The sequence below is a fragment of the Helianthus annuus genome, chromosome 7 (assembly GCF_002127325.2).
Source record: "Helianthus annuus cultivar XRQ/B chromosome 7, HanXRQr2.0-SUNRISE, whole genome shotgun sequence".
NCBI classification, from domain to species: domain Eukaryota; kingdom Viridiplantae; phylum Streptophyta; class Magnoliopsida; order Asterales; family Asteraceae; genus Helianthus; species Helianthus annuus.
The window spans coordinates 95,065,397-95,087,639 of NC_035439.2; the positions used below are offsets into that span (position 1 = coordinate 95,065,397).

The 22,243-nt window shown below is 37.3% G+C and overlaps 2 protein-coding genes across 2 annotated transcripts; both read right to left on the reverse strand.

Annotated features, from left to right (window-relative positions):
- Window positions 1–306: 306 nt before the first annotated feature.
- On the reverse strand, window positions 307–3,577 carry LOC110867939 (zinc finger protein GAI-ASSOCIATED FACTOR 1). The gene is made up of 4 exons (XM_022117003.2): window positions 3,088–3,577; window positions 2,252–2,648; window positions 1,947–2,179; window positions 307–1,321 (listed from the first exon to the last, which is right to left on the reverse strand). The coding sequence occupies exons 1-4, from the start codon at window positions 3,203–3,205 to the stop codon at window positions 561–563; spliced, it is 1,509 nt and encodes a 502-aa protein (XP_021972695.1). The 5' UTR covers window positions 3,206–3,577; the 3' UTR covers window positions 307–560.
- An 8,594-nt stretch (window positions 3,578–12,171) lies between these two features.
- On the reverse strand, window positions 12,172–19,393 carry LOC110867940 (vicilin-like seed storage protein At2g18540). Its single transcript, XM_022117004.2, has 5 exons — window positions 19,060–19,393; window positions 17,700–17,893; window positions 17,523–17,609; window positions 14,406–14,705; window positions 12,172–12,913 (listed from the first exon to the last, which is right to left on the reverse strand). Exons 1-5 carry the CDS (start codon window positions 19,358–19,360, stop codon window positions 12,332–12,334), a joined length of 1,464 nt encoding a protein of 487 aa, XP_021972696.1. The 5' UTR covers window positions 19,361–19,393; the 3' UTR covers window positions 12,172–12,331.
- Between the last annotated feature and the right edge of the window lie 2,850 nt (window positions 19,394–22,243).

Sequence of the window (22,243 nt, forward strand, 5' to 3'; positions counted from 1 at the left end):
CTGCCTCTTCAAACTAGAAATGTTTGGATGGTAAACCAAATTCCTGAGGCATTTTTGTCTAGCAGAAACTATATGAAGGTTACACGTGTCATGAAATTGTATAAGGGCATAACTATATGTTTGTAATTTTCATGTCGTAATCGACCAAAAGTACATACTAGAAAATTTTGGAAAAGGGTCCCAAATTTTTACTTTGCTTTGATGCTGGTTGCATACATAATCGTTGTTCATTTCCAAATAAAGGGGAAAGCTAGTAATAGTCAACTCTCACAAAGATAACAAGCATTTCCCTTGTGACATGTTCTATTTTCATTTAAAAAATTAAAAAGTCAACAATATACATAATCTTAGATGCAGAACATAGGATTAAGAAAAAGCAAGTTGGCAGAGGTTGATTCCTCCAAAACTGCTAACTGCTAACTTCTGGATTTAATTATACAAACAGAAATAAAACAATAATTTACATCAATATATAGTAAAAAATTCATATAACATAACTACTTCCTAAATACCAAAGTTACCAAGATAGAATTACTGAGGTAAAGAAAATGTAGGTCAACTTACTGCGGTCCCATGTCTTTTCCGGTGAACTCACCACTGCCGCCTCTTCCACCACCAAGTCCAAACGACGAAACCCCTCTCGTAACATCAAGACCACCGCCAATGGAAGTCATTAGAGCCGATAAACCGTTGGTTGTTCCACCACCAACCGCCATACCCAACCCGAGGAAATCAAGAGTGGCGTGCTTTGGCCCATATACAGACGGAGTCCCCAACATGAGTTCTTGCAAACCGGGCCGCCCGTCGAACCCCACCCCAAGTCCAAGCCCGATAGACGACCCACCGTCAGCATCATCCCGCTCGAGCCCATATCCCCTAAGTAGTGATGCACCGGACGCAGTTGCACCCATCTGTGCAGCTTTTTGAAGTAATGCGGTTGCTGACATCGTCGGCTGAGGTGGAGAAACGTATTGCCGAAGCTCCGGCCCCGCCGGTCCGAAAATCGAGGATCCGTGATTGGTTGACAAGCATAGCGATATGGGTTCTTGAGCTGAAGATGGGAGTGTAGGATCGGGTGTTTGTGTAGGTCGGGTCATGGATTGAATAAGATCTTTGAATCCGGTTGTTTGAGGTTGTGGTTGTAAAGATTTGGGTGCGGTCGATGATGCGAATAAGCTAGCGAATACACTGCTGCTTGTGCTTCCGGTATTGGTTGAGCTGCAGCTGCCGCTACAGCTTCCGGTCAACCCCGCCACCAATTGTGGCGGGTTATCCACAACGGGTGTAGCATCGTGACTCGACTTGGAAATTTCCGGAAAATCTGTAGGCAAGATGTGCTGGTAAACTCAGGGCTGCAAATGAACCAAACGAACATGAACAAGACCTTGTTCGTGTTTGTTCGTTAAGGAAATATATGTGTTCACGAACTGTTCATGAACATGTTCGTGTTCGTTTGTTAATTTTAGGTAACGAATGCAAATGAACGTTCATGAACACAAACTAATGTTCATGAACATAAATGAAAACAAACGAACACAAACAAGCGTTCATGAACAAAATATATAATAACAGATACTTACTAAATATTTTATTTATCAGTATTTTAAGGTATTTAAATAAAATACAAAAATTAAAAACACAAATGAACTATCGAACACAAACAAACACGTTCACCAACATAAATGAACGAACGCGACCTCTGTTCATGTCCGTTTATTTAACTAAACGAACGAACACAAAAGAACCTCCCACCGAACGGTTCACGAACTGTTTGCTGAATGTTCGATTCGTTTGCAGCCCTAAGTAAACTGTAATGAATCTCTAAATGAAATCATGGGGTTCAATCTTCTTATATATAAGTAAATAGAGAAAAAACCAAACTTTTGTTGCCAACTTTAATATAAAAATAATAGTTGTTAAAACCTTAAAAACATAAGCCGTTATACCTGGAGAATCTGCAACACACATAACTGAAGATGTTACAGGCACTGCAGGACTGGCGGTGGGTGGCGGTAGTGGCGGCGGCGGTGATGCTGTTGCTGTTGATTGTGGTGCTGATTCTATATCTTTAGGATTACTGTCTTCATCTTTCTTAAGAGGTTCATCTTCTGGCTGACCTTTAGCAGTCTCAACAGCTAAGGCGTCACAAAACGCTCTATGGGTAATAAAGCTATCTCTCCTTCATACAAACAAACGAAAATTTCAGCATTAGCAGTTAGCCAATAACAAAAGATTTTTAGAGAAACTCAACCTTGAAAACAAAGTCCCACAATCACATCTATACTCTCGGGTTCCGCATATCTTCAAATGAGCTTTCCAATCAGACTGAACTGCGTATTTCTTCGAGCACTGATCACATTTCCATTTCTTCTCGCCATGTTTCCTGCTGAAATGCTTTTTAATCCCGGTAAGATCGCCCAACGCACGCTTCGGATCATGGTGAACACATGACGGCTCAGGACATACGTAGACTCTTTTCCTAATTTCATTCCCGGTCCTCTGTTTAAGCTTCCACGGCAAGTTATGTCCTCGTCGATGGAGTTGCAAGTTCTGATCTCTCTGAAACCCCTTATTGCATATTTCGCATACGAATCGATTTGTGGCCATTAAAGTTTTCGGAGATAGAGCGATCACTTCTGCATCCGGATCTATGTATCAAACATTCAAAACACCAAAAATCAACATAACTTTCATTTTAATTTCAATTTCAATACAGCAAAAGCCCTAACCCTAACACCTGCTTCAAACAGAATGAAATCAATTTGCAACAATCTACTAAAACTTATTCATTAATATAATATATAATTCAACCTATTCATCCGGATCTATACATTAAACATTCAGAAACACCAAAAATCAACATAACTTTCATTTCAACTTCAATACAGCAAGCCCTAACCCTAACACTTGCTTCAAAAAGCATAAAATCAGTTTGTAATAATCCACTAAAACTTATTCATTAACCTAACATATAATAACACCTAGTTAAGGCATCCAGCTCAACAACCAGCTAAATTAACAATACAACCTTCATAATCACACTTCAATAGTTCAATTATTAACAAATTAATATCAACACAACATTACCTGGCATGCCGGCCAGATTCCGCTTCCGTTTAACCGGCTTTTCCGGCAAAATCGCCAACTGATTGCCCGGAGAAGAACCACTAGCTTCGCCGGAAACTGCAGACTCATCGGCAGTCATGAGGACGCTATTATCCTAGGGTTTTGCTTACGGCAATCGCTATAACTTGTTCTTCTAGAGTTATCTACCAATCAATCACAATCAAACTAACAACAATCAATTCTACAGGTGTTTTAATCACAGTGAAATTAGAGTACAAAAGCTAGGGTTTCAGAGTTCAGACATTTGCCCTAATTTTTAGCTGTATTGATAGAATCTAAAACACTAGAAACAGATCGCTAGAATCCGAAATTGAAGTAAGATATATGAAATTGAGAACAGATTAAGGACAAAATTGATGAAATATCTTGGAAAAGAAGGTGAAAATCCAGAGGATGATGTGTTGCAAAAAGTCGTCGTTTATTGGATTGAAAGATGAGTTGAGAGGGTCCAAAATGGGAATAAGTTAAAAGATTTGGTTGTGTAACTTTGGTTGAGTTGGGATGACTAACTATGGTTAGTGTAGAATAATGGGTTGTTTGTGGTTCAAAAGTCAAAGTACTTTTGGTCTTGGCCTTTTAAGTTTTTTAGACCAAAAGTCACGTGGTCTCATGAGGATCTTTTCTACCCCAATGTGTAAGCAATTTTATAGGTGTAAATGGCGTGTTTACTTTATTTGTAAAAATCCTGACTAGTTTTTAATTAGTTTTCGATTAATCACTAATTATAAGTTTACCGATTAATACCTGATTAATTATTAGGTGGTCAATGGTTGTCCTATTCTGGCCAAAGTTTGGCCAGATCGTAGCCAAATTTCGACCAAACCTTACAAAAACCAGTCAATTACTTTAAAAAATGGGTCCGTAAGAGGTTAAAACATGTCTACTTAAAAAACTATATATATATATAAATGTATGTGTGTATTTATAACTAAAAATTACATATAGAAATCCCGATCCGACTAATTCCGATTATTCTCTATTAATCCCGATTAATCGCTAGTCGGTAGCCCACCGACCAACTAGCGCCAAACAATTATTACAACACTGAGTATAAGTACATATGTTACATGAGAGTATCAATGATGTTATAAGGGTATATGCTCGAGTATCTGTTTTATCTAGGGTTGCAAATGAGCCGAGCCGAGCCCGAGTTCGACCAGGCTCGAGCTCGAGCTCGTTTAACATATGAAAGCTCGAGCTCGGCTTGATTCGAGCTTTATTTCTAAAGCTCGAGCTCGGCTCGAAGGTAATTTTTCAAGCTCGAGCTCGGCTCGGGCTCGACTCGTTTAGTATTTATTAATTAATTTTTTTAATTATAATTATTGTTATACATATAATTTAGTTATTTTTATATTTATATAAATGGTAATAATTATTATTTAAATATATGTTTAATATATTAATAAAAATATATAAAAAGAAAGCTCGTTAAGGCTCGCAAGCCGGCTCGAGCTCGATAAGCGAAGCTCGGACTCGTTTACTAAACGAGCTTGTTTTTAGGCTCGGGCTCGAGCTCAAGCTCGGCTCGTTCGAGCTTTTTTTCGAGTCGAGCTCGAGTAACTCGCGAGTAGCTCGGCTCGTTTGCACCCGTAGTTTTATCGTACTTTATACAAGTGGATGCATACGTGAGTGATAGTCACGTATAATATTATAAATTTATCATAACTGCATGCATATTGACCATATGTCCATATTGTTGTCATGTTTTACATAATGAAGAGTTTGAGTATATGTTTCTTTTATCTTATAGATGTTTTGTATTTTTGCATACGAATATTAACTATTTTTACTATTTTAAAGTTTGTTGCACAAATGTGGTGTTTATATAGGAATTTGGAGATTGGGTTATCTTATTACATCTTATAGATGTAAGATGATGTGAGAATAGAACGGTTATGCGCAAATCAAATTCATGTATCATGACCTGTGTGGGTAAAATGAATGTTTCTTGATGATACGTAAGCCATAAAGTATATAGCTGAATAATGTGTTTATTTGTGCAATTGTGCTATCATCAGATGTAAAACATAATACACAGGTAAAAATTGAGACTCGATCGCATTGTCGTGTAAGTCATAGCTATAAATCTGAAACCTGTCCGGAAATAACCATAAAGGTATAACACCTCATCTACTTTCAATGTTCTTGCTAACTTTTATCTCAACTATTCAATAGGTCAATATTTTTAAAAGCATAGGGCTTGGTCGTTTCAAACCTTTGAATCAAAAACCGTCAATGTTGTCACTATTGTTTATGAGCAAATCGGCCTAACACAAATGAACCGACTGGAATTGATGGAACTAAGCAAAACAAGTGATTTTCAACTGGTGTTTGTCTCTCTCTTTATTGGTCGACATGTTAAATTAATAAACATGCGTTGCTTTCGATCCGATTCATATCATATTTTCAAAACATTACTATAAAATTTGCACAACTTTATTAACATGATCTCAATAACCTTCTAACAAATGCAAATCCTAAAAGTTGACACATTTATAAAATAGAAAAAGAAAAAAGGGCATGTATCCTTGATGTACATTGATCAGACCAACTAACACCATAGTATTATATGAAATTCTAAACTAATGGGTTGTTGGTGGATTACTCTAGTAAGTCAAGAGCAAATTAGTGACAGTTAGGATTAATGAATTAGTCAAGGAGTTTTGGTTGCTTATAATATATAAAATTGTCTTATATTCAGAACGTCACAAAGTCATATCCTGTCTTCTTTTTAGAAACATAAAAAAGTTATATATTATAAAAAAGAAAAAAAGTCATTTGTTATGTCTCATCTCTTTTTTTCTTTTTTGAAAGGCGTTATGTCTTATCTCTTATGTGTGTTCCTCATAACTCTTTTGGTGTATTATATGGAGAATTAATATAATCCGGTCATTTCATGCAATTTACAGGATCGGCAAATATTTTTACCTTGGAGACAAATCAAATTGACCACTTTGAACTTTACAAGTATCGAGTACAATTTATTTTTACCTTTTGAATTGATTTGTTTTCTCTTAAAAAAACTTGTGTTTTTGGACCGCTTATAGATAACATAAAAAGCGTAAAGACGCGTATGTAAATGTAATCTTGATGGTTCACTAGGTTTCGGGGGCTTTAACTACACTAAAGGGGAAGATAAGAAATAGATTGTTGGGCCATCAGGAAGACACATACGCGTAAGCTGGAGGTAGCTGAGATGAGGATGTTAAGATGGATGTGTGGACACACCAGGCTGGACAAGATAAGAAATGAGGTTTTTGGGGAAAGATTAAGGGTATTTCGAATAAGATAAGGGATGGGAGGTTGAGATTGTTTAGACATGTGAGGAGGAGGCAGGCGACGACCACGGTCAGAACCGTGGAAACTCTCAATGTTGAGTGAAAGAGGAGTAGAGGCAGATCGAAATTGACTTGGGAGGAGCGAATTAGGCAGGATTTGTTAGACTTCACCTTTCTGAGGACATGGTTGAGGATAGAAGTTCATGGAGACGTAGGATTAAGGTTAAGGACTTTTAGGAGGAGGTTACGGTTTGGTATTAGTTATAGATTTAGGACTAGCTTTTTTTTCCAGTGGTCTGTGAATACTATAACTTGTATGTGCGTCTATTTCATGTGTTATCTGATCCTATTATATGTCTTCACTATTTCTCATGCTTGGTAGCTTAGTTAGAATATCTTCATTACTTTTATGTGGTTATATACCTATACATGTTTTATTTGACTCTTTGGTATAAACATGATTTTGGAGTTGTGGGTCTCACTGGAAGCAGTGTCTCTATCCACTGGGATAGAGGTAAGACATGCCCACATCCACCATTCCCAGACCCTACCAATAGCTGGGCTATGAGTGAGATTATACTGGGTACGGTGTGTCTGTTTTGGCTATGGGCGTGTTGATTTTGTATTATAATGTTTGATCTACACTTGATATAAATTGTAATAAACCATATGTAGCATTTAACTTAAAGTTTGTTGAGACTGCTCGAGTAAAGGGACTGTGAATTTAAAGTCAAATTGTTAGAACGGAGAACGGAATATAAATTTTAAAGACAAATTGTTAGGAGGGAGAACAGGAAGGGTACACCGCCTTTAAGTTCTTCTAATAAGAAAAAAATTTCAAAACGAGAAGTGACAAATATATTTTGTTAGAAGGGAACAGGAAATGTAAATTTTAAAGACAAATTGGTAGAAGGGAGAAGAGGAAGGGTAAACTACCTTTAAGTCCTTCTAAGGGGACTGGGGGTGGTCCGTGATGGCACCCCCATCACTCGTTGTTCCATATAGCACACCGCCGCCACCATCTTCGACAACGCGTGAAAGAATCAACGCGTGGAAAACTTCACGCGTTGTAAAAATTGGATTGTATGTGTATGACTTGTACGTTGTGCATTAATACTTGTACGTTTTGATGATTTTCGCCGGAAATTTGTTGGCTTCGCCGGAAAACTCGGTGCAAGTCGAAGATGATGGCTTCGCGGGAAGTTTGATTCCTTTTTAAATCTTATTGTTATTTACACATTCAGTCTCTGTGATTTATAGTTATTTACAAAACTTATTTAAATCTTAGGGGTGTTTGGCCTAGCTTTTTTATCTAAGCTTATAGTTTTTTTAGCTTATTTTTACAAAATAAGCATTAATGGGTGTTTGGTTTAGCTTTTTAAGCTTATGCTTATTAGCTTATATAAGCTAATTCCAATAAGCTTATGGTAACATGGTTTTTAGCTTATTTGAATAAGCTTATTTGAAGAAGATGGTTTTTTACTCATTACACACAATGATATTATACTCCTTTCCCATAATACAAAATAACTTAACAAACAACTAAAGATTAATTATTAATTATCAACTTGTAGAATATAAGCTAATCCAAACACTTAAAAATAGCTTATCAAATGAAAGAAAATAAGCATAAGCTACTTTAAAATATAAGCATAAGCCAAAAAAATAAAAGCTAGGCCAAACATCCCATTATTTCTTTTAATTTCAACTTTTAAAACTGGCAGGTTTGGTCCTGGTCATAAAAAAAAATTGTTTCTTTTATAAACTTGTAAGATTTTTTTTATAAACTTTATAAAAACAAAAAAAAATGATTGTGGGTGATGAAATTTTTGCAAGTGATACCATCCCCACTCCCCTAATAAGAAAAGGTTTTCAAATCGAGGAGTGATAAATGTATTTTATTAGAAGGGAAAAGGGAATGTAAATTTTAAAGACAAATTGTTCGAAGGGAGAAGAGGAACGGTAAACCGCCTTCAAGTCTTTCTAATAAGAAAAACTTTTCAGGTCGAGGAGTGATAAATGTATTATAGTACCATAATTATAAGAAATGCGATAAGAGAGATAATGGAAATGGTGGAGTCGCCACTGGTATTTGTTATAAGTGTGACAAATTTAGTCATATTAGTCATCGATGTATTAGTCCTATAAGAGTCTATTACAACTATTATGATTCGGGACACTTGAGACAAGATTGTGCAAAATTAATCTGAAGTTAGGAGACATAACGTATAAAGGTTAAACCATAAGTAAATATCCATACAAAGGTGGAATCTAGTAAGGCTATGGTGAGAGCATTTCAAATCAAAGTAGAGGAAGCAAAGAGTACATCAAATTTTATGGTAGGTAATTTTCTTATCAATTCCTTGTCCACTCACGTTTAATTTAACGAATATGCTAGTAGATCATTTGTCTTACAAATTTAGCAAGAAATTCACCGTCACTGTAGCAAAATAGAGAACTACTTAAAAGAGGAAATATTATACAGTGAGATTCTTCTAGCCTTTAGTGTCTTTTGTGATATGAAAATCGACACTGATGGTAGCTTTTACTCCATTCACTTAATCCCTACGGCAATGGGTTGATTTCATGTTGTAGTCAGCATGGATTGGCTATCTTATCATAGCCCCAATACCGATTCTGCTGAGAAGACTATTTGTCTTAAAAGTCTAGAGAGGGTGAGTAGGTGCGGTCTTGAGGGTGGGCGGGGAGGACCACCGGCTAGGGCCCGATATTTCGAATGACACGTTATTTAAAAAAACGATATTTATATGTAAAAAAAGAATTTTTTTTTAATAGGGTATACCCACTTACACCAACATCAGAAAAACACTCATTCTTTAAAAACATCAAAATCTCACCCAATAAGACCATGTGTAGTGGGGCGTTTTTTTTTTTAAAAAAAATTGAAAAAAAAAAACGCCCTAAAACGCCCCTCCCCCCACTACACCCGGCGTTAGCCGGCGTTATTTTCAAATAAAATGGATGTTGGCGTTATTTTTAAAACGCTGAACATGCAAGAGGGGAATGTTGACTTGGAGTCCATGTGGCCAATGAGAGTGCCAATGTCTGACGAGTTAATTAATGCCCCACACTTTTGCAAAGGGAGTAGCAGCTTTTTCTTTGTCAAAGACAATGAGCAACTAGTATGTGTTTTCTTTTTTTTTTAATGATTGAAAGGGGTATTATTTGGGCATTATTAGAATAATGCCCCACTACACCACTTTACGCTATAATGCCCCATGCTGACTGGGATGACACGTGTCGAATAATGCCCCATGGTGGGGGCATTATTTTGATTTACCACTACACATGGTCTAAGGAAATCCAAAAACGTTGCCACATCACCATCACCTTTTACATCAAAAACCCCTCCCGGCCCTACCATTTGCCACATACCCCACCTTTTCTTCATTTTTCATGTTTGTGAGGAAATATGTATGTAAAAAATGAACCCAAAAAATGAAGTCCACAATAGGTAAAAATGAATGAGGTGGAAAAATGAAAAAAAAAAAAAAACAAGGCTAAAAATGTCTTATTGTGAATGCTCTAAGCATGTTAAAATCAAATCTAATGGATGCTTGATTCCAAACTTTATAACTCCGGGTTCATCAACCCACTTATGACTCCGAACATACATTATTTATTTGGATGGAAGAAGCAGCCGATCTCCTATTGGCTATTGGGACGAGACCGGAGGGGATGCGGGAGAGCGTGGGCACCACCCCTTACACCAGTCTCTTAATCACTTGGTTGAGCTTGGTTGATTGACTTCCGCTTCAATATTCATATTTCTTCTTCTTTAGCATTTATGGTTGCACTTCAAAACACGAAATCTATGTTTGTGTGTGTTTGTTTGTTCCAGCCCACGTAGGTGGCTAGGCCCATGACATCTATGTCCAATATTCATATGACATTAATGGTTCAACAAGTTCTACCATATGCTCTTGTTTAGGGCACTGGGGGCAGTGCCCATTTCTCCGTGATAGAACAATTATAACGCGTGAAAAACAAACAAAATCCCACCGCCACCTAAAAGTTTAACGAGTGATAAAATGTTTGCGTGATAAACTTCACGCGTTATGGCCCATTCCGTGATAAATGGATGTGAGGGGGTGTGAGGGTTTATTGTTGGGTGTTGTGACTGATGACCATTGCCACTAAAAAAGGTTGTGAGTGATGGAAAAATGGTTGATGACATGACGGAACTTGATTGGGTGTTGTGAGTGATGAGTGATGACCACCCCCACCCCTCTAATGCTATTAGTTATTTCAATAACAACAATATATTTGACTTCTTTTACAAGATTTCGTAAAAGTTAATAAATTTAGCATAATATAAAATAAATGATAACTTATCTTTTATTAAATACTAGTTTATAGACCCGCGTACTACACGGATTTGAAGATAAAAATAATGCAATTTTATAATATGTAGAAATTGCTAGGTGACATTTTATGGAATGTTTGTCGAAGCCGCTTGGTGCCCCGCCCTCCCTTATATATATATATATATATATTTATATTCTTAACTAATATTAATTAATTGGGTAAATTAATTCAATATTATATATATTCTTTTAAAATGTAAAAATTATTATTATTATGATAGTTTTATTTATCCCTAGTGATTACTATCATTATAATTTATTATTTTTGTTTTTTTAATTATTAATTTTCAATTAAAACAACTCTATTGTCCTTAAAGAAATATTAAACTTTTAAGGAAAAATTACACTTTTCGTCCTTTATGTTTATAGCTAGTTGCAATGGATGACCTTTACCTTTAATAATTACAGCCACAGTCCTTTATTTGGAAAACTTAGTACGTCTTTCGTCCTTTAGCACTAACTTGGTTAAAATTTTCAGTTAAATTTATTTAACTAAGGGCAATTTAGTCTTTCTACTTAATTATTTATAGTATAAATAAAAAAATAAAATCAAATATAAATACCATTTTTTCCCTTTCACTCACTCTCTCTCACTTTAAACACACACTCTCTCTCTCTAAACATACAACACAGACACCACCCCTGTCTTCCGATTCAGATCCATCACCACCGCCTCCATCAGATCTATTCATCCATCACCACCACCCCTGTCTTCCGGATACCCCGTCGCCGCCATCAGATCTATTCATCCATCACAGGTGACCTGCAACCTTTTGCTTCTTCTGCACATCATAATCAAATTCAAGAAATTAAAAAACCATGTGCAGCCACCACCAAATATTCATCTCTGCTAACCCTAACCTAGTTTTAACTCGAGAACATTCCAATCCGATTTTAAGTTTACTTGTTTTCAAGTCAACCCTTTTCAAGCAAAAATCTGACACAACTATAACACAGAGTGGTTTGTTTGTATAAGAAATCAAACAAATCTAAAACAATAAATTTGCACCAATATTAATAGTTAGCATATAAATTTTATTTTAATTGGAGACCTTATTTTTTGGAGGCCCTAGGCCCAAGCCTAGGTTACTTATACTATAGGTCCGGCCCTGCTACATACAACGGTGTTTCTCTCCAATTAATTGAAGGATTTTGTCTCATGGTGAACAAATGTGTAAATATGAAGCATAGTTGGTGGGTGTGATGTAGTATTTAAAAAGAACTAAACATTCGATGAAAACTTGGACTCTATGTTCTTAAGAAAATGTTCACATTATAATTAAGTTGACGGATTACCTATGGAAACATGTCACCAAATATTCGATCAGTGGTTTTTACTTGATTGTTTTTCTTCTTCAATAAAAAAAAAGACACAAGCATGGTGACAAGTATTTGGTTTTCATGGATGTCTTTTATTAAGAAAAACTAAAAACAATCTTAGAACATTCATCAAAACAATTACACCTTCCTGTTTATCATTCATCAACATGCATCCACGTGACCTACGTTCACGTTCATTGGACTTAATAAACTTGAATGTCACCACCACCCATTTAGCCACCCTCCTCCACCACCTTCCTCCTCTAGCCACCCTCTTCCGCTCTCCTTTGGCGGCATGCCACCACCTGATCCGCCCCCCTCCTCTGGCGGCATTACTCCACCTCCTCCACCTTCCTCTGGCGGTAGCGCTCCATCACCACCTCCTTCCTCCCTTGCGGCTTCTTCTTCCGCACATGAAATGCATTCAGAGATAATCTTCTCTTTTTTATTCGACAAAATCCACTCTATCGTCGTCTTCTTGACATTAAACGACTTCTGCAACACATTCCTATCCAACTTTTGGAGAAGTGAATACTTTCCCCTTAGGAATTGAGGCCTTTCATCCTTTTCCGCCAACTTGAACCCCATGAAAACAAAGGTATTGTTATTAAACGATATTTGGGCCATTGGATGATATCTTGGCACCACAAACACATCACCTTCTTCTACTTTAAGCCTTGAGTTCTTGCACTCCGTTTCGCTTGCAATGCCAGGACAAACCACTTGAATCATCCCTTCCCCTTGCAACACAATTGCTACTTCAGCCGTGTTTGGGTTCCAATGCGGTCCCATCATCGACCCCTTTCAACAATAAAACATCATTAAAACTTAGACCATCATGTTAACCGTATATATGACTGGCGTTGGCGTGTGTATGGTTCAGTTTGGGTCGGTTTTGGACTTTTTACATTGAGTTCGATCCAATTTGTTTTTGTAATCATTTAGACTTGTAAAATTGTCATAATTTTGTTCAAATTTAATATGTGAATGGACTTTAATGTTCAAATTTAACCCGAACTTGACCCATATTATTATTCGGGTCAATGATTTCAACCGTAACCCGCATATATATAAATTCGGGTCAACCCAAACACGACCCCTTTAACCCGTATTTTTAAATGAGTCATACAAGTTGACGATTTATTAGCGAGTTGTTGGGTTTAAGCGGGTTATCAATAAGATGTTTAATGGTGAGTATGAGTGTGACAAAGAAATAATTTAATGTGTCAAAACCAACATGGGTTAATAGGTCAACCTGTTTTTGTACGGGTCAACCTGAACCCGACCCGTACCTGTTTTTTTCGTGTCGGGTTCAGATAGTTTGGAATCTGATGTGGTACTTGTTTATGATGTGACATTTGACGTTAGCTAACTGAGTTTGAATTAGAGTTCAGATATGAATTGTGAAAAGAAAATAAGTTGAAAAATACGAGTGACATGAGACAATTTGTAAATTGAGAGTGATATTGGCCAAATAATGAAAGTTAGAGTTATTTAAATCTAATATTTAAAAAAAGCATAAAAGCAAACCACTGTTTTTAGTAGGGTGAAAGTTAGAGTTATTTAAATCTACTATTTAAAAAAGGCAAATTGGATTTAAATAATCCCAACTTGCTCAATTTGGCCAATAATAATCCCAACTCAGTTATTGGCCGATAATAATCCGAACTGGTCAACTTTTGGCCGATAATAGTCTGCCGTTAGAAATAGCTTAACGGAGTTAAGCTTTTTTCCGAATTACAAACCGATGTTTTATGGATTTTGTTCAGAACGAGGATACGAGTTGATTGATATAAAATTTACCTCGAAATACTGCCCCAAACGACGAAAACGGTGCTTCAATTCGGGTGTTTAAACTTCCAATTAACAAAAATCAAGTCGTATGAAGCACCGTTTCGAGGTAAGTTTTACATAAATCGAATCGTATCCTCGTTCTGATCAAAATCCATAAAACATCGGTTTGTAATTTGGAAAAAAGCTCAACTCCGTTAAGCTATTTTTAACAGCGGACTATTATCGGCCAAAAGTGGACCAGTTCGGATTATTATCGGCCAATAACTGAGTTGGGATTATTATTGGCCAAATTGAGCAAGTTGGGATTATTTAAATCCAATTTGCCTTTAAAAAAATATATATAAAAGCAAACCACCTGTTTTTTATTAAGTTTTTTTTTGTTTTTTTTTTTATTTGGGTTTGGTTCCATCAGTTATTTCATTTGTGGTTTGGCTATTTCTTGTTCCGTTGATAACCCGATCATATAACATAACACAATTTCCAAATTCCAACAACTGACCTTGGTTAGATTTACCATAAACACACCAAACTTGGTGTGTTTCAACGCATCAGATTCTTTACTTGTCACGGTTACACTCCATCCAAAGTAAGTTTCGACATCATGATCCTCTTTAAAAATATTGTATGCCTTCATACTGTTTTCTACGTTGAAGATGTCATTGCTCATGGTTCCTAGTGTGGCTCTAATACCCCACGAACCGATGTCCCAGGTCGAAGTACACGCTTGCGGTTGTCCATCCACGATCAATGGTTGCCTTTCTCGTCCGGCTCTTAGCTCTTCGATCAATTCCTCCGGTGCCTGAAATTAGACAACCCAAATATTGTTTAACTAGAGTGTTCACTGTCCGGTTTGACTGGTTTTAAAGAAAATTAAAGGCGGAGCTTGTAACTGCGGTCTTGGAAAAATACAGACCATACCAACTGGCTTGGCTGTGTCAGCCGAACGGCCATTTTTCACGGTTTTAAGGTTTAATGGTTTGGATTTGCTGGTTTTAGAAAAAAAAAAAATTCTTGTTAAAAGTATAGTTTTGCATTAAATTTAAAAAATAATAAACATGGTTCATGAATATAATATACAAAAATACATAACTTTATATTCTAACAAATACAATAATAAATGTTAAATGGCCAGTTCGGTTTGCGTGGCTAGTTCCAAGATTCAAGTCGCAAACCGTCAAACTATTACACGAATCGTGCACTAGACCGTACATATTTCAAACTGGCTGATTTTCTATAGTTTGCATTCGGCTTCTACAGTAGGAAACCGATACCAATTATTGGGGTTAAACCTTCAAATAAACACAAGAACTCACTCACGAGACTAAATATGTTTTATGTTAGGTTCATCCCAATTTCATTCATTAAATAACATTACATTAAATAGGAAAAACTTAAACATACCCACTCCTCTACTACTTTGAAAAAAAAAAAAAACATGTAATTAATTTACTAAATATGTACAACCCGTTTGACCCGCGAAGCTCCAATAATCAGTAACGATAACCCTGATTAAAACCCTGTCAAGATTAGCCTACGTTGACCGAACAACATCGACCAAGTATTCATCGTTATAGTTTTAGGATTCAATTTTATTATACTACCACTATCGAACCGGTATCGTACCGTCATAATACTGTATTAGATCTATGTCTTTACTTAGATCAAGCGTAATGGGGCGTTTTTTTTAAAAAAAATTGCCCGAAAACGCCCGAAAACGCCCAACCCCCCATTACAGGGGGCGTTTTACGGCGTTATTTTCGAAAAAAAATCCCCTCCGGCGTTTAAATTATAACGCTTAAAAATGTGGGGGCCACCATATTCGACCGTTTTCAAACGGTAACTTTCTTTTATTTTTTTTTTAATTTAAAATAATCCCCACTATATATATTTACCCCACATTCACACCATTTTTTATACAAAAACTCACTATCTCTCCCACTTTCTTCCAACTTTTATAAAAAAAAGCCCACTTTCTTCTAATTTTTATACAATCATGCATCCATTCCGCCCTCCTTTTGGTGTCCCCGCTAGACCCGCAAACCCGAACACAACCCAACCGCAAACCCCATACAACCTTCAAGACATGGACCCGAGCTTTTTGACTTACGCGGCTTACTTGAGTGGCGCCCCTCCGTTTGTTCCTCCCACTTTCGGCTATGGTCAAGCCGGCGGGTCTCAACCGTCACAACCCGAAGCCGAACCCGATGTGGAAGTCGTACCGGAGACGCAACCCGAACCGGTGCAAGAAACATCGAAACGCGGCAAAAGGTCGCATAAGAAGAAGGATAAGGACGCACCGCGGCGTACAAAAAATATAATCAAATGGACGAAGGAAGAGGAATACGCGTTGACTCGGGCGTATGTCGACATTTCGGAGGACGAAGAGACCGGTAACTATTTTATATAAATATTATTTTACTTATTTTGTTAATTTATTTTTTAACAAACAACTTATTTTTTTTTTGTAGCAAACTTTCAAACGGGCCCGGTTTTTTGGGATAGGGTTCGTGCACTCTTCTTTAGCACGTGGGGTCAAGGCGAACATCGTGACAAAGACTCCATTTCTAGCAAATGGACCGACATCAACAACAAGTGTCATGGGTTCCAAGAAGTCTTCCAACGTAACTACGATAATCGGCCGAGCGGTGAAGGTGACGTGGGGGTTTTAACGAAGAGTTTGGAGGAGTTCGAGAGGACAAAAGGCCCTTTCACGTACTACAAGTGTTGGGAGCTACTTCGAAAAAGTCCAAAGTGGGCGGTAGTTAATCCAATGACGTCTAGTAGTAGACGTCGGGCTAAAAGGTCAAAAACATCATCCTCCGTTGACCCGTCAACTCCGACATCGGATGCCCGCAATGTTGATTTAAATGAGGCGGTGGACGAGGGCATTCAAGAAGAGTTGGTCCGACCCACCGGTAGAAGAAAGGGAACCGGGAAAAAAACGGTCGAGTCGTCTTCCGATCTCGAGTTAAAGGATGATTTCGAGGAGATGAACCGTCCTCTCCAAGACATTCGCGACCTCGGCCACCAACGTTATGAGATTATGAAGGAACGAGTGGCCGAAACAAAAGAATTTAACGAGATGCAAGAGGCGAGGCAAATGGAAAAGGACATCGAGTTTTTGTCCAAACCTATCAACCACCTACAAGGCGATGCGTTGATCCTTGCGCAAATGCGTCGCCAAAAAATTAAAGAAAAATATGGACTCTAGATCATGTTATTTTTTATGTTTTTTTTTTTTATTTTTTTCAGCTTTTTTTCTGTTTTTTTCTATTTTCGGTTTTTTTTTCAGTTTTTTTTTTATTTTTTTTCAAGTAATGTAATTTTATTTTTAAATTAATGAAGTTTTTTTTTATGTTTTAAATTAAAAAAAAATAATTGGGAAATGATTGTAAAATGATTAAATGGGGGTTATGGAATAATGCCCCACTACACCACTTTTGCTATAATGGCCCCTTGCTGACTAGGACGCCACGTGTCGTATAATGCCCCATGGTGGGGGCATTATAAGCTTCTACCACTACACATGGTCTTATTTCAGTTTTGATATTTTCTGTACCAGTACGGAGATTCGTACTTAGTACTGGATGGTGATCCAGAGAGAGAGAGAGATTACTCTGAAGGTTGACTGGAGGACAATATCGTCAAACCCTAGTACTAGATCATTTACGGCGGTGTATACTCCGGCGAGTTGTTCTTCAGTCTGCAAGAATGAAATATGTATTTATTTATAATATAAAGTTAATTCAAATTATTCAATGTGGGTGTGGTTATAGTTAGTTAATGTTCATACTTGTAGGTCGACCTCTGAACCAGGAAAAATGGCGTAAATCTCAAGTTTCTTGGGTTGGTAACCATAAGACTGTACGACGTTGTTTTGTATGTAGAAAACAGTTTCGGAACTCAGTCTAAAAACATCTCCCCTATGTAACACCATTTGTTGGAGCTTATCTTTCTCCACGTTCATCCAACTCAAGCTTCCATTGCCTAATTAATGCCACAAATATATAATTTTAAAACATATTACAAGATAGTTATGTACTCATTCTTGTTTTTCTTTTTTAAATATGGAAAAATGCAAGTTTTCTTAACAATTGTTATTCAACTAATTCATAATTAAAGTAGAATTATCAAAATATTCTGTTGACCAAAAAATTTTGTTTAACATAGTCAGAGGCATCTCAAAAAATTCATGTATCCTGTTAGAGTTTGAAAAAATATGCCATTCCGTAATGTTTTATTATTATTTAAAAAAATAATCAAGTTAGTATTGAGTTCAATAAAACTAATGTCAAGGGGCTAAATTCCAAACCATAAAAAGTTATTTGTAAATGGGGCTATATTGGAATTGATATGTGCTTACTATTTTAAAAAAAATATAACATATACATATCGGATTTTTTTAAATCGCGTGCCCCTCGAAATTACGGGTCTTGTGCGAAGGTCCTCCCCGCACACCATCAAAACCGCCACTAAACATAGTCATTAAATTTCAGCCGGTGCGGGTAAGCCTTAGCCAACATAAAAAAGCAGGTATTAGTCCTTCAAAGAAACCTAGTGGTAGAGGTACCCTGTTACTTTAGGGGTATCCCAAAAAAAGAAATTACCGGTCAAGGAGTAGCAACAAAGGCGTTGAGAGTCTGGGATGATCACAATTGTGTGACGTTCTGTTTCTTAAGTTGCCGCCCATTCACAAAACAAATGAGATATTTTATTGTTTTAGAGCTTGGGCTATGTTTGCTAATTAGGCCTCTTTCGATTATATTATACTTAATTTGGATTAACCCTATGGTCTAATTATTATATAAGTTTGGTGTTGTAAAAGGTTTGGGCTTATAAAAATTTGGAATTTTTATAAATTAAAGTATCTTATTTATTAGGGGTATCCATGTATTTTTTCAGAGATATCTTTTATATAAAAGCGAAAAAATAAAATAAAAATTACACTACTATGAATATGGGGTTGAGCCGTAGCTCATGATACCCCTCCTTATACTATACCTCCGCCAACCCATGCTTTGGTGAAACCTTATTTGAAGATAGGTGATTGGCTGGAATCATGAATGTATGTTTTCACAAATCTAAAACTCTAAGACGATTTTGGCTATTTTCTAGGTTAACTAATTTGTAATTTTCCCAACTTATAATAATACCTGAGTTGACATAGAAAAGCATGTCCGAGTGAAGATAAACAGGAAGAAAAAGAGCACGAGGATTCAGTGTAATAAACTGAAGGTAGTAGCTCCCATTGCCATCCCTAATCTTAACGGCCGAGATTTCACCAAACCCCGACGACACTAACGGCCACCTCTTATCTTTCTTCACTATAGGTCCATCACTCACCGGCACAGGACCATGACCACCACCGCGTACAGCTATTGTCGCATGAGGAAAGTAGATAAAGATAGATGCTACAAAGTATGCAAGACAAAGTGAAAAGGAATGAAGCCTCATTGTAGTAGTAGTTGTTTTCTTGAATATGTTGTTTGTAGGGGATGTTTGGTGTTATAAATAGGGAATGTAGAGTAACGTATCGTTAGGTTAGGGTGTAAGGGGAACCATTGCTCGTGTGTCACGTCAACTCCCCTCTTAAATTCCCCTAACACCCTAAATTGATGGCGGCACTCCCCTCTTAGATGACTTGGTTTTTTATTAAAAAAAAAAAAAAGAGAAAACTTTTCATTGGTCCACTCCTCCCTCTCTCCTCCCTCTCTTCGGTGACTTCCCACCGATTTCACTCCCCCAAACCACTCACCTAAGTGATGGCGGCGGTGTTCCCCTTAGGTGAATGGGGTCACCGAAGGTGCCCCTTACACCCTTAGGTGTTGAAAAAATGGTGTGTGCTTGTTACCAGACAATGATTTTGGAGGACAAAGACAAACTAAACCAAACTAACTAGAATGTTGATGTTACATTCGAGTTTGAAACTTATTAGAATATTATACTTAAAATTAATGTTTATGCAAGGAAAATTCACGTAAAAATGTATGAAAGTAAACATTAGTTTTTGCTATTTCCCAAATAAACATGTACTTTTCGCCACGGGTTATGTGGACATTATTGAAACGTGACATGTGGAATCTTTAAAAAGAAAGCTAGTGGCCAACAGGTTTGGGCGGAATCGCCGACATCTGCACAAATGTTCCGGCGGATATCGTTAAAAAATAATCGGTTACTTACAAGGTTGGCCCGTACGTTAGTCTTAATACACTAAGATGCTAAAAATTAAAAGTTAACTAGACGAAACTCTTGAGTTACATGTAAAGTTATGCATATTAGCTCGTTAAATAATTGAATTAGAAATAATTAAATGAACTTTGAGCAGGGCCGGCCCAGAGCAAGTGCCGGGTGGTGACCGCTCTGGGCCTAAATCGAAACAGGGCCCGGAAATTTTATAAGTTATATATATAAAAAAATCTGTACGTTTTTAAAGGAAAAAACTTAAAGGGCCTAGATTTATGAACCAAAAACGTGCCCAATTGTTTCGAAGCCTAACCGTTTTAGTGTGTAACAGATTAATAACTTGACCGAAATCAATAAACAAACACAATGGATTAATAAATAGGCCCAATATTTTTATCTCGCACTAGGCCAACTTTTTTTTTTGTGATTTTCGAAGACGACCCTAACTTCGCGTCTAAAATAAGCTAGTTTAGTAAAAGTATATAGATACACAAGCCAATTTTTTTTTGGTATATAGATACACATGAGTGATGAGTCGAGCTCGAATTCCGTTAAAGTATATGTGTCGAGCTTGATCTTTTAAACTAAACAAGTAAATCCTTGTCACAAGCCAATTTTTTAAAACAAAATAAATTAACAAATATGTGGCTAAAAGTCAAAGAAATTTTCTGAATGATTGAGCGCAAATTTGTCTTTACTTTTAGCAACATCAATCATTTTTACTTTACTGTATGTAAATAATTAAAGTTATTGCACACGTAATAATATAAAATAAAATCATGAAAATAGTACCATATAAAATGACTTAATAATACCGGAAACCTATTCCGGTGGATATTCAAAGACGGCTAACGAAGTTCTATGTCTCCAATCTTCCAGATAGGTGCAGTGGGATGGATTTAGCAAAGGTTGTTCGTATGCATGCAGACATCTTTGACATTTACATAGCGAGGAAAAGAGATAAACTGGGTAACCGGTTCGGCTTTATCTCGTTACTGGATGTTAAGGATAAAGGTGGGATGGAGAAGAAATTATCGGACATAAGACTGGGGGATTTCAAATTATCCTTTAATGTGGCCAGATTCACGTTAGAGGATGGGGAGATTATAAACAGAGGTCCAGAGGCTAGGAAACCTGGGATGGTTAACGGAGCGGGTGGAAGTACTGCAGGAGTAAAGGAGTTCAATAGCGGAACGGTGGCCGGGGGTAGGTCGTTCAGGGATGCCATACTGGGGAGGCAGTCTGAAACGAAGGAGGAGAAAGTGATAGAAATCAACGAGGACTTTCAAGGATCGATATTGGGGGACCGAAAAGCAGTAATAACAAGGATGAAGGATTTTAAAGCGTTGAAAAAGGCTGAAGGTGTGATTAGAGAGTTGATGGCCGGTGCAGGGGTTGTGCAATATGTAGGAGGAATGTATCTACTGGTGTCGTTTAACAGTTCGGAGGAGGTCGAAAAATTTTTGGCTCTGTCCAAAGAAAATGGAGAGATGTTTCAGACAGCGGAGAAGTGGACAGGCCAAACCCTACCGTTTGAACGAATCGCGTGGCTGAGAATCCAAGGAATACCTCTACATTTACTTGACAGAGCGGTCATTAATCTGATTGGGGAGAGGTTTGGGCTAGTGGTGAAGGGAGATATTCATGATGGTGGAGATACGGACTTGTCATATGATTATATCGGAATCTTGGTGGCCGAAGGAAAAAGGATCCAAGAGGAGGTGGTATTACAGTGGAAGGGGCGAAGGTATCGAGTTTGGGTGACAGAGGAAGTGGGTGATTGGTTTTCAGATGCTATGGCGAAGGAGAAAAGGGTGGAGACCACTAAGGTTAACAACAGAGATGATCAAGCCGATGAAGAAAAGATGTCGGAATCTCCGAGTCATGTCCGGCGGTCGGGCGATTTAACTCCGGTTAACCGGAAGGTTGCGACGGACTCAGTATCTCCACAGATTGCTTTTCCTTTTCGGGATATGGAAAGGCCTGTTTTTCGGGTATTGAGATGGAAACGATGGGTAATCAGTATAACTTTACCAAGAATATGGGAGAGATTGGGGGAAGGAATAAGGAAAGTGGGGTTGGAAAAGATGGTAGACGCCAGTATGGTAAGAATAGAAAATTTTTTAATATGGGGGGCAGAGGTCGTGTGGGACT

Bases quoted from the DNA above. Each gene is read 5' to 3' on its own strand.
- LOC110867940 (XM_022117004.2), bottom strand. From the start codon at position 19,360: ATGAGGCTTCATTCCTTTTCACTTTGTCTTGCATACTTTGTAGCATCT. The intron at 17,894-19,059 runs GTATTATTATAA...GGCATTAATTAG, and splicing joins GCTTTTCTATGTCAACTCAG to GCAATGGAAGCTTGAGTTGG. The intron at 14,706-17,522 runs GTAATCTCTCTC...GTCTAATTTCAG, and splicing joins TCCTCCAGTCAACCTTCAGA to GCACCGGAGGAATTGATCGA.
- LOC110867939 (XM_022117003.2), bottom strand. From the start codon at position 3,205: ATGACTGCCGATGAGTCTGCAGTTTCCGGCGAAGCTAGTGGTTCTTCT. The intron at 2,649-3,087 runs GTAATGTTGTGT...TTTGATACATAG, and splicing joins GAATCTGGCCGGCATGCCAG to ATCCGGATGCAGAAGTGATC. The intron at 2,180-2,251 runs GTTGAGTTTCTC...GTTTGTATGAAG, and splicing joins TGTGGGACTTTGTTTTCAAG to GAGAGATAGCTTTATTACCC.